Below are 12,649 nucleotides of genomic sequence, written 5' to 3'. Positions count from 1 at the left end.
ATAGGTGTTTTGTTTTTGTTTTGTTTTTTTGTGATATGTGGTATTTTGAGTTAATGTTGTCGGATGATTGGAATAGAGGATAATAATGAGGTCCTGTGTAAAGGACAAGGAAAAAGGCATAGAAAAGGAAGATAGATCTAAATAATAGAAAGTATGGTCCTTTGTCAGGGATACAGGATAACATGTATAACTATAGTAGTAAAGCATGTGAATGTATTTGTATTTGTATAAATTGTTTATAAAATTAATAAAAATGGATTGAAAACAAAGACGTTATAGTACAGATTCTATGAAGTGCATATGTCAGGTCCCTTGGCTCTATAAAAACTCTTTGTTCCCCTAGAAGATTATGGCAACAGGGGTGGGGGGTATGAAAGGAGAAAGATTTCAACTAAAGAGGAGCCAACAACACAAGGGACACATTTCATTAATGTAAGTAATGTCCCCTGTGCTTTTTTTTTAACAAAGCTTAGACTCCACTGATGAGGGGCCCCTTTCAAGTTGTGGTATGTACAGCTTCCAGGGTTCTTGATTTCATTAAAATCATGTTGTTCCATTCTCCCATTTTCTTCAATGTTCTATCTTCAACCACTGATATTTTAGCTTCGGAGTCTGTACAGCAATATATCACATGTTTGCTGTTTGCAAGTCTTGTATTTATTTTTTCACTTGAAATATGAGCTGATGACACCCCAACTCTATGTCTTTGATAAATCACTGCTGACAATGTCATGATGAAGCCAATCGAATGAAAGAGCCCAGCAAACCCCCCACCAGCATTTGCACATTGTTTCCATTTGTGGAGTCTTATTTAATATTGCTTAAATTTTCGAAATGTTATATCATAAAAACATTCTATTACAGGGAATGAAATGTAATGTATTATCCCATGTATTCTCTTCATTATTTTGGTTGTAATGCTGCCAAATACCGAGGTGTGTTCGGCATTTAGATAAGAACAATAATACAAACATTGCATAAATATAGTTTATAGAGTTTTGACATAGGAAAGTAATCATTGCACAGTCTTTTATCTTTAGTAGATATATGAATATGCTATTGGTTTAGATACAGTCCTCTAACAACAAGCCTCATCCTAGAAAAGTAGAAAAGGTGGAAATGTTGATCTTATCTATAGCAACAGATTCCTTTAATTTTCTAATCTGCTTTAGAAAAATTACAGCTTAAAATTGATTTGATTGTCACAAACAACATGCTATATAGTTGTTGTCCAGTCATATTCCCTGTTTTATTTTCCATTGCAAACTAAAGAAAACCTTGACTGGCTGCAGTGAGAAACATGGCTATTCCTGGCATTGCTAGGTATGGGCACCTGAGGCTGTTGCCATCAGTATCTTGAGACAAACTTGGTCTCAAATGTAAATACAGACTTGAAAAACAGTTTCATAACATATTCAGCTAATCAGTGAATTGTTGCATCCTCAAGACCTACTGTATGTTGGTCTTGCCTTTAAAATACATGTCTGCCCATATATTTGTATACATACTAAAGTCATGAAGTGAAGGCATTAACATGCTATTTTGCTGTCACTGAGCAGGCACAATCTGCACAATGCCTTGAATTTGCAAGAGTCAACAAATCAGTGAGACCAGGAGGGAAGTGGTGGGGTCTGTTTTAATGTTGTCTCATCTTTTAACCCCATTCTGTTTTCAGTTTCATTCTGTTAGATAACATGCAAAAAAAAAAAAAATTCTTATACCTTCCATTGCTGTCCCCAAGTTCTTGTGTTGAGCATCCCATGAAGAACAGAGGCACACAAAGCAGGACAGAGAAAAGAAGGACGGTCAGAGCAAAACGGGGAATCACTTTAACTGAAATACAGAACTTCTTCATGATGATTCCTCCAATCAGCATCCCCAGAGCCGCAGATGGCAGATTGACAGCGCCTGCATACACAAGATATAAAAGAGATAAACGGTGTCACTGAAGGTCTGTCTACTATAGGTCCTGAGAGTGAACAGTAAGAAATTATTGGTTTATAGTAGCAAATTATATTCTTTATGGTAATAACAACAAGCAAGAATTCAGAGGAAGCAAATAAAATGGTTTAGCAGCTTATTAAAACTGCAAGATTTTTCTGATTACTGGAAGTCTGTGAGCTGAAGTCTGTGAAAGGGTTCCTTATGTAGGCTGGTGACATTAGTTGAAGGCCAATTCAAGCTGAAAAAGAGTTTTATATAGTTGCTGCCAAACTGAATCTTATCCCCTTTTGGCATCTCTGATGAAATGTTCCACCAACATATGCAAACATTACAAACTCAAATCATGGTGGAAAATGCCCTGATGGATTTCCTGTACTGATAATCAAACAGAGGAGGCAGCTGTGAGAAAGTGTGGTTTTATAGAGGGGTAGGGACAAACATTTCTGTGATGAATTCTTTTGAATTCTTTTTCTCACCATTGGAAACATACACCTACATGAAGCCAATGGCTGATTCAACCCAACAATACTCATCCAAATGTAAAACTATCTGTTGTTGGTGCAGGGAGAATTTTTCACCTATCCTTTTTCTGCCCTTTTCTGTACATTCTTCCAGATAAAACATAAAGATTAGTTCTAATGGCATTTCTGAGTTGTAAGCCTGTCCAATTCTAACTTAACATCATTTCTCAAATTATCTGAAATAAGAGCTGTCTGTGGTTCTTGTATGATAGACGAATGCAGCTACACTACTAACTGTGCATTCATTAACAGCTATGAGCAAGAGGAACCTCATAGAGGAGGAGGCACTGACCGATGAGGAAATTGGCATATGAGGTACTGGATCCATACTGCTTCTCTAAAAACTTGTTGAGGAAGGTAGACAGAGCTGCGATGACTGAGGAAAAGCTGCACTGTGACAACACCAGGATCAGGAAGAGTGGATTCATGAGCAGGCGAGCAAAGTATCGTGGGAACTCTGAAAGTACACAACAGAAATGTTTAAATATCTTCTTTTAATTTATAAGCAAAGCATATAGAAACAAACCCTGTATCTGTAGAAATAACTGTGGCAATTAATATGCTGCCAAATTGTACATATATATATATACATTTATGTGGTCTATACAGGGTTGGAGCAGTGTTTACACTGAGTATACTCTGAGGGAGGAGGGAGGGGGTTGTTATAAAGTAATGGCCAGCCTAACACAGGCCTGTTCTTCATCTTCTTCTCAGAGTACGCTGTCCACCTTTTGTGATACTCATTATTTTGAGTCTCAGGGTTAGCTGCCTATCTTTTGTCATACCCATTATTCTAGGTCTGGGAATAAGATGCCTACCCTTTGATACCCATTATTCTGGATCTTGGAGTTAGCTGCCCACCCTTTGAGATAGACATTATTCTAGGTCTCAGAGTTAGCTGCCCACCCTTTGTGATACTCATTATTTTAGGTCTCGGAGTTAGGTGTCCATCGTTTCGGATACTTATTATCCTAGGTCTCGGAGTTTGCTACCCATCCTTTGTGATGATTATTATTCTAGATCTCCGAGTTAGCTGCCCACCCTTTGTCATACCCTTTATTCTAGATCTCCGAGTTAGCTACCCACCCTTTGTTTTACACTTTATTCTGGGTCTCCAAGTTAGCTAACTATCCTGTTTGATACCTATTATACTAGTCATAAATACACACATGCATATGTATATTTAAAGTTTAGCTGTGCTTATTAAGGATGAGCTTTCTGTTCGAGTCGAACATGAGTTCGACTCGAACATCGGCTGTTTGATGAAGATCGAACATTATGGGGCGTTTGCGCCAAATTTGAGCGGCGCGTCACGCCCCATAATGCACTGCGTCATCGCAGTGCATTGCTGGCTGATGACTGGCCATCTATGACCCGCATGCTTTGGCCAATCACAGCGCCGTCAGCAAACAGAGGCATAATTGGCCAAAGGCAGGGTGCCTTTGGCCAATTATGGCTCAGGGGTTAAGTTCACACCCCGCACTATATAAGGCCGCCTGCACGTCGGCCTTTTGTAGTGTGTTCTTGGTGGAGAGAGAGAGAGATAGAGGGAGGGAGAGTGTCATTTCATTTACTTTAAGCAGGCAGTTTATTCAGTTAGCTGCAGTGTATTTAGTATACATATACATCCCGGCTTTGTATATATGTATATATATATATATATATATATATATATATATATATATATATATATATATACACTGTATCCAGTTTAGCTAGATCTCACTACAGACCGTTCCTAGTGTACTCTTTCTAATACATATATATATACAGTCAGTCTCATGTGTATATATATATATATATATATATATATATATATATATATATATATATATCCACTGTATCCACTGCAGTGTATTTAAAATAAATATACAGTCTCGTGTATATATATATATATATATATATATATATATATATATATATATATATATCTCCACTGTATCCAGTTTAGCTATATCTCACTGCAGTCCGTTCCTGGTGTACTCTTTCTAATATACTTCAGGCAGGCAGGTGATTCAGTTAGCTGCAGTGTATTTAGTATTTATATTCATATATACTTCCCGGCTTTGTGTATATATATATATATATATATATATATATATATATATATATATATATATATATATATATATATATATACACACACACACTGTATCCTGTGTAGCTAGATCTGACTGCAGGCTATTCCTGTTGTACTATTCAAATACACTTTCAGGCAGGCAGGTTATTCAGTGGTCTACAGTGCATAAAATATATATACAGTCTCCAACATATATATATCCACTGCATTCTAGTCTAGCCAAGCCTATATCTGACTGCAGGCCATTGCTGGTGTACATTTTCAAATACACTTTCAGGCAAGCAAGTGATTCAGTGATCTGCAGTGCATTAAATATATATACAGTCTCCAAAATATATATATCCACTGCATTCTAGTCTAGCCAAGCCTATATCTGACTGCAGGCCATTGCTGGTGTACGTTTTCCAAATACACTTTCAGGCAGGCAGGCAAGTGATTCAGTGATCTGCAGTGCATTAAATATATATACAGTCTCCAACATATATATATCCACTGCATTCCAGTCTAGCCAAGCCTATATCTGACTGCAGGCCATTCCTGGTGTACGTTTTCAAATACACTTGCAGGCAAGCAGTTGATTCAGTGATCTGCAGTGCATAAAATATATATACTGTCTCCTACATATATATTCACTGCATTCTAGTGTAGCCAAGCCTATACCTGACTACAGGCCATTCCTGGTGTACGTTTTCAAGGACACTTTCAGGCAGGCAGGCAGGTGATTCAGTGATCTGCAGTACATAAAGATATATATACAGTCACCTACATATATATCCACTGCATTCTAGTCTAGCCAAGCCTATACCTGAGTGCAGTCCATTCCTGGTGTAATTTTTCTAGTAAACTTCAGTCGGTGTTTTGCTAATCCAATTTTACAGCATGTCTGGAAGGCCACCAAGGGAAGGCAGATGCTCACAGGCCATTAAAAGAGGGCAAGCAGGCTCTGTGTCTACAGCCAACAGTGCTGGTCGTAGACACGGTGCATCCTTAGCATGTGGCCGTGGGGCACGATTGTCCTTTTTTTCAACAACTGGCCGTGTTGAGCCACAACATGCAGAAGAGTTGGTAGAGTGGATCACAAAGCCGTCCTCATCCTCCTCATCCTCTGTCACCCAGGCTAAGAGAAGTTTGGCTGCCAATGCAGTTGCCAAAGCGGCCTATTCCATTGGCTCAATGGCATCAGTCACTCCTTCCCTATGAAGGCAGTAACGTGAGCCCAAAAATAGGGATTTGTCCAAGAAGGACAAGAACCTGGCAGTCATGTTCCCCCAGCTGCAGCATACTGCCAGATTTGCTCCAGTGTCGAGGAGGGAGGGGATGATGAGGTCACTGACTGTATGTGGTTGCCTGATAGAAGAGAGGAGGCACATTTCCGATGAGGCAGGATGCCCTCCAGGGGCCAGCTTAAGGACAGCCAACCGACTGCATCACACCACAGAGCTCCGCATGTGCAGGGCGCTGCTGACTCCGCATGTTTTTTCAAAAGTTCTTTGGTGTGGGCCTTTTTTGAGACGTGTGCAGCAGATCGTACCAACATAAGTGTGCAGCAGATCGTGCAACATAAGTCTGAAGCGTATCAAGCATGGACAAAACAGCAGCTGCTTGGGCACCACATGCTTGACCAGACATATGTCGAGCTCCCATGCAGTCCGTTGGCAACAGTACTTAAAAGACCCACACCAAAGAACAAGGCAGACCTCTCCTTGCTCCTCATCAGCTGGGACCTCCAACCCCACTATACCTTCAGTCCTCTCAGAGACCTGCACTGAGAGGAATGAAGGTGTAGAATTAGGTGTACCAAGCACTTGCGGGCAATCTGCTAGCGGTAAACCTAAATCCGATAGTAGCAGACAAATTTTCCTACCCCAGTTGCTAAACCGTCGAAAGAAATTTGGTCCCAGCCATTCACATGCTCAGCGGCTGAATGCTAAATTGCTAGCACTCCAACTGCTGCCTTTTCAGCTGGTAGACTCTGCCCCCTTTCGAGAATTTGTGGAATGTGCAGTACCTCAGTGGCAGGTTCCCAAACGCCATTTTTTTTTCTCGAAAGGCCATTTAGGCTCTCTACCGGCATGTGGAAGGCAATGTCTTGGCCTCGTTGGACAGGGCGGTCAGCGGTAAGGTGCATATTACCGCTGACTCGTGGTCCAGCAGGCATGGACAGGGAGGTTACCTTTCTTTCACGGCGCACTGGGTAACTCTGCTGGCAGCTGGGAAGGATGCAGGACAGGGTGCAGTAATGTTGGAGCTTGTTCCGCCACCATGCCTCCAAAATGCTGGTAGTGGTGATTCTGCCACACCTCTCTTCTCGACCCCCTCCTCTTCTTCTTCCTCTATGGCCTCTTCCTGTGCAGATTTGTCCTCGGAACCAGCGGTGCTCCGTAGACGTTCTAGGGGCTACACAAGCACTCAGGCAAAAAGATGCCATGCGGTGCTTGAGTTGGTCTGCTTAGGGGACAGGAGCCGCACTGGGGCAGAGATTCTGGCAGCTCTGCAGGGTCAGGTTCAGAGGTGGTTGACGCCACGCCAGCTTCAGCCAGGAATGGTGGTTTGCGACAATGGCACCAACCTCCTCTCCGCCCTCCAATGGGGAAACTTGACTAATGTTCCCTGTTTGGCTCACAATTAATGAGGTGGTGGTGCAGTGGTTCTTGTGCAGGTACCCAGGCTTACAGAATCTCCTGAGGCAGGCCAGGAAAGTCTGTGGACATTTCCGCCGGTTATATAATGCCAGTGCTTGGCTGGCTGACCTTCAAAAGGAATGTAACCTGCCCAAGAACCGCCTCATTTGTGACATGCCCACCAGGTGGAACTCAACATTGGCAATGCTGCAGCGGCTGCACACGCAGCAGAGGGCCATCAATGAGTACCTGTGCAAGTATGGCACCAGGACAGGGTCAGGGGAGCTTGGCTTTTTTTTTGCCACGCCAGTGGCTAATGATCAAGGATGCATGCACTGTCCTGTCACCATTTGAGGAGGCCACGAGGATGGTGAGCAGTGACAGTGCATGCATCAGTGATACTGTCCTTCTTGTCTTCCTGTTGGAGCACACGCTGCATGGAATAATGGACAGGGCACTTGAGGCAGAACAGAGGGAGGAAGAGGAGGACTTCCTTACCTCTAAAGGCCCCCTTTGTCCAGACAGTATTCCTGTAGGCCCGCCTATCACACAGGAAGAAGAGGAGGAGGATTGTGTCAGCATGGAGGTGGAGCCTGGCACTCAGCATCAGCAGCAGTCTTCAAGGGATCGTTTTCAGTCCCCAGAAACCCATGGACTTGTACGTGGCTGGGAGGAGGTGGCTGCGGATCATGTCGTCCTTAGTGACCCAGAGGACTCCGGACCGAATGCCTCAGCAAACCTACACTGCGGCCTCCCTGATCCTGCAAAGCCTGCAAAAGTGCACATGTTGCTGAGGCTTCGGTCAGTCACAGAAGGAGCGGTGGAGAAGGAGGCCGTCTGACCGATGCGTGCAGAAAATTTTTTAGTCCACAGCCCCAAGGTCTGATTGGTTCCAGCAACCATTGCCAGCGTCTGATTTACATGGTGCAGGAATACCTTGGGGCAAGATCAGACTTGGAGACCTTTTCAATCGAAAATCCACTGGGTTACTGGGTCTTGAGGATGGATCACTGGCCAGAGCTTGCACAGTATGCAATTGAGCTACTGGCCTGTCCTGCATCCAGCGTTCTATCTGAACGCACATTCAGTGCTTCTGGAGGCATTGTAACCGATCACAGAGTGCGCCGGTCCACAGACTCGGTTGATCGGCTCTCCTTCATAAAAATTAATCTTGGATCACCGGCTACCAAGCACCTGATGCTGATGTAACCAATTAATTTTTTATGAATGTGAGATCCCTTGAAGACTGCCTATGCTGAGTGACTATCCTGTTATGCTGAGTGACTATCCTATTCCTCAATGTTCATGTTGATAGCTTCTAAGAACTTTTTTGGTTCTGGGCACCACCACCAGTGCCTAAAGCCCAGTCTTTCTGCCCCTGTTTAACAGGGGCATGTAATTACAATTTTTGCTGTAATATTTCATAGCAGGATACATTCCAGCGCTCAACTAGAGTATCTGTGAGGGGTTGTAATGTTGTGGCACCAGCACCAGTGCCTAAAGCCCAATTTCTCTGCACCTGTTTAACAGGGGCATGTAATTACAATTTTTGCTATAATATTTCGCAGCAGTTCCCGTTCCTGCGCTCAACAAGAGTATCTGTGAGGCTTTACAGTGTTGTGTCACCACCACCACCGCCACCTAAGGCCCAATTTTTCTACCCCTGTTTAAGAGGGGGGCGTAATTACAATTTTTGACCTAATATTTCACAGCAGGGCTCGTTCCTGCACTCACCGAGAGTAACTGTGAGGGCTTACAGTGTTGTGGCAACACAACCACCAAAGGCCCAATTTTTCTCACCCTGTTCTACAAGAGCATGTAATTACAATTCTTGATATAATATTTCACAGCAGGGCCCGTTCCAGCGCCCACCAAGAGTAAATGTGAGGGCTTACAGTGTTGTGGCACCACCACCACCAAAGGCAGGTGGTATATACAGGCGGTCCCCTACTTTCAATTATCCGACTTACAAACGACTCCTACTTACAAACGGAGGGAGACAACAGGAAGTGAGAGGAAATCTACCCCTAGGAAGGGAAATTCTCTCCTGTAAAAATATGTGAAAAATGTGTCTCCACTGATGCTTTATCACCAATCCTTGTTTCCCTAAAAACCCCAAATTTTCAAAATCCAATTGTCATTGGAACAGAAAGTGAGGTAAAATCTTCTGAACAGGGGAGCACACAGCAAAACAAATGTTACAGGGGTGATGATAACCCTTCCCTATGTTATCCAAAAAGCTTAAAAATAGATTTTTTGGCTGGAGCTACACTTAAAAAATGTACCTGTTCCAAATTACAAACAGATTCAACATAAGAACAAACCTACAGTCCCTACCTTGTTTGTAACCCGGGGACCGCCTGTATACTGCAGTTCAGAGTATATAGGGCCTGGGGGCCCCACGCCTTTTCTTTTTTTAATTTGGGTGCAGGGTTCCCCTTAATATCCATACAAGACCCAAAGGGCCTGGTAATGGACTGGGGGGGGTACCCATGCCGTTTTTCTCAATTTTCATCCATATTGCCGGGACCCGACATTACATTACAGCCGCAAGCAGTTTTAAAAGACTTTTATTCCTTTAGAAATGTCATTTTGTGCAGGGACAGTTCTAAACACGCGCCACTTTACAGACATACTATAGACACCCCCAGGTACGATATTTAAAGGAATATTTAATTTTTATTTTTTCACTTTAAGCATCATTAAAAGGGCCGTGGCTGGGAGGAGGTGGCTGCGGATCATGTCCCGGGTCCCCAAACCCTTTTTAGGACAATAACTTGCATATTAGCCTTTAAAATTCACACTTTTGATTTTTCACGTTCGAGGTCCCATAGATTTTAACGGCGCTCGAATGTTCACGCGAACTTTCGGTCCGCTCGCATGTTATGGATGCGAAGCGAACCTGGGGGTGTTCGGCTCATCCCTAGTGCTTATCATGGTGGTAGTTAGTCAAATTCAACTGGACTTGTTCTGTACTGTTGAAGACGTTTTGTAGCTTATCTAAGTCACTTTTTCTGGTTTAATGAGTGTCAGGAAGATATCCCTTATGTATGTCAGGAACATACCACCCATTAAAACTGAAGAAGTGGTTTGGATAAGCTATGAAACATCTTTAAACATTACAGAACAAGTCCAGATGAATGTGACTAACCAATACTAGATATAGCATGAGCTGGATAAATGAAAATCTTCACAGACTTATCACAGCCTTGCACTTTTAAAGTATCTGCTAGTGTTAAGAAATTTTATTATAGTCAGTTTACAATATTTCGCACTTAGTTGTTTATGTGCTTTTTTATCTATGTAAGTTTACTATGTCTTGTTTAAATTGAAAACCAAGCACATAATGAAATCAATCATTTGTATTTTTCAGTGAAGAAATAGATCAGTTAATTCATCTGGAAATGATTATTTTGATTAGAAGTTATTTACAATAAAAAAAAAGAAAAAGAACAAGTCTTTGCCATGCAACCAAACGATGCTGGATGGTTGTCAGCACATTTTTACCGCTTATGCCAAAATGACAATAGAAAACATGCAGAATTCTCTTGGCAAAATCTTTCTTGTTGATGTTCCCAAACCGTTGTGCTGGAGACTAGTAGAGAATCATGTGTGCTTTGGAAACAATTCGGTCACCACAGCGCTCAACAGGGAGTTTTGTATGTGTATATTATTAGTACAAATTGACAGTTTGTGGTCAAACATGACACCTCTGCTGCACTACTAATCTATTTCACAATCTGTAAAGTCATCCGAGGCAACACATTACTTTTAATGAATAGGTACTTTAGAAACAAACAATATACTACCATTATCTGGGCAAATACCTGCTTTGAAGCACTTATATAACATCTAATGCTAATGTTTCCCTGTAAATTGACAGAAATTCTAAAGGGAAAGTTGTTACGTGTTTGATCCTGTTAAGAAAGGATCACTAAAGTTAATATGATAATTCACTATTGTAGTCAGAATGAGGTCTACTTTTTATAAAGAAATGCATCTTAACTGTAAAGACCACCAAGAAAAAGCATAGTATTATGTTCCTAAACTTTAAAGTGTTGCTAAAGGCAATATTTTGTTTTTAAATAAAATAATACATATATTATACTCACCTGCTCTGTGCAATGGTTTTGAACAGAGCAGCATAAAACCTTTTCTTCTGGGGTCCACCACCAGCGATCTTGGCTCCTCCTTTTCTTAGTGTGCCCCCATAGCAAACATCTCCTGAATGTGTCTGAGGAGCCACCCTCCATAGACACATATAAAGCGCTTGGCTTGGCCCCGTCCCCTCTTCCTCCTCACAGCATATGATTGACAGCCCAAGTCCCTGTGTGAAGAGGAAGAGAGGAGAGCATAGCGCTGGATCGATTCAGGACTTAGGTAAGTATTTTGGGAGGTGGGAGAGGACAGCAAGCTTTGAATTAATTTTTTTCCTTAATGTAGGGAATGCATTGAAGTGATACTAAAGTCTCTCTTTTTTTTTTTTTGGTAAAATTAAGAAACATGTTATACTTACCTCCTATGTGCAGCGGATTTGCACAGAGCAGCCCTGATCTACCTCGGGTCCCTCTTCTGTGCTCCTGGCTCCTTCCTCCTGTTGAGTGCCCCCACAGTAAGCAGCTTGCTATGGGGCAGCCAAGCAGCAGCTCCCTGTGTCCATTCAGACTCTGAACCGGTCCTGACCGATTTCTCTCCTCATTGGCTCACTGACTTTGATTGACAGCAGCGAGAGCCATTGGCACCGCGCTGCTGTCTCATCTAATGAGGAGGGGAGTCCCAGACAGCTGAGTCTCTCATGCAACAGATCTAGATGGACCTCAGATAAGTATTAGGGGGGCTGCTGCACACAGAAGGTTTTTTAAAACACTTCTGACTTTTCAACCACTTTAAGATAAAAATCTTTAGAACCACTTTAAAGAGTCTTGTGACTCCTATTAACCTCCCCTGCACTCCCTTTCCCTTACTGTCCTTTTACTGAATTTAGCTACAAAGGCCCAGTGGTGATCAGGTGAGGGAAACAAAATAGAAAAATGATCACAATTTGTAGATTTTTGTAGATTTTTAAGCGTGGTTGCTTTTACTAAGAAGAATGTATTTTACTAATGGAAACAAAGAAGAATGGTGGCACATCCAGAAGTAAAATCTAATCAAGTCTATAAAATCAAGCGAACATGACAAACATAAATCCAAAAAAGGTGCTAAGTGGACGCGTTTCACATAGACGTGCTTACTCATCACTTGAGTGATGAGCAAGATTGTCTATGTGAAACGCGTCCACTGAGCACCTTTTTTGGATTGATGTTTGTCACGTTCGCTTATTTTTATGGACTTTCAATAAATTCTTTTGATTTTACTTCCGGATGTAATGCCATTCTTCTTTGTTTAAATTGAATTTCCCTGGCTGAGGACCAGGCAGGCATCCGAATCTCTTCGGCAGCTCATCAGATCCTCACAGGTGGCTTTGAGCGGTGTGTTCCCAGCTC

The 12,649-nt window shown here is 42.2% G+C and overlaps 1 protein-coding gene across 2 annotated transcripts in view; it reads right to left on the bottom strand.

The window, feature by feature from the left end:
• Window positions 1-12,649, bottom strand: part of SLCO2A1 (solute carrier organic anion transporter family member 2A1) — an 86,987-nt gene that overhangs the window by 14,756 nt on the left and 59,582 nt on the right. For both annotated transcript variants that reach the window (XM_073625528.1, XM_073625530.1), the window contains exons 8-9: window positions 2,758-2,922; window positions 1,722-1,908 (exon numbers count right to left, since the gene is read on the bottom strand). In XM_073625528.1, coding sequence (XP_073481629.1) covers window positions 1,722-1,908; window positions 2,758-2,922 — 352 coding nt within the window. The remainder of the gene's footprint in view (window positions 1-1,721; window positions 1,909-2,757; window positions 2,923-12,649) is intronic.

Source organism: Aquarana catesbeiana, linkage group LG04, assembly GCF_042186555.1.
Source record: "Aquarana catesbeiana isolate 2022-GZ linkage group LG04, ASM4218655v1, whole genome shotgun sequence".
NCBI classification, from domain to species: Eukaryota; Metazoa; Chordata; class Amphibia; order Anura; family Ranidae; genus Aquarana; species Aquarana catesbeiana.
The sequence above is the reverse complement of the archived record's forward strand: the minus strand, read 5'-3'. Positions and strand labels throughout refer to the sequence as shown.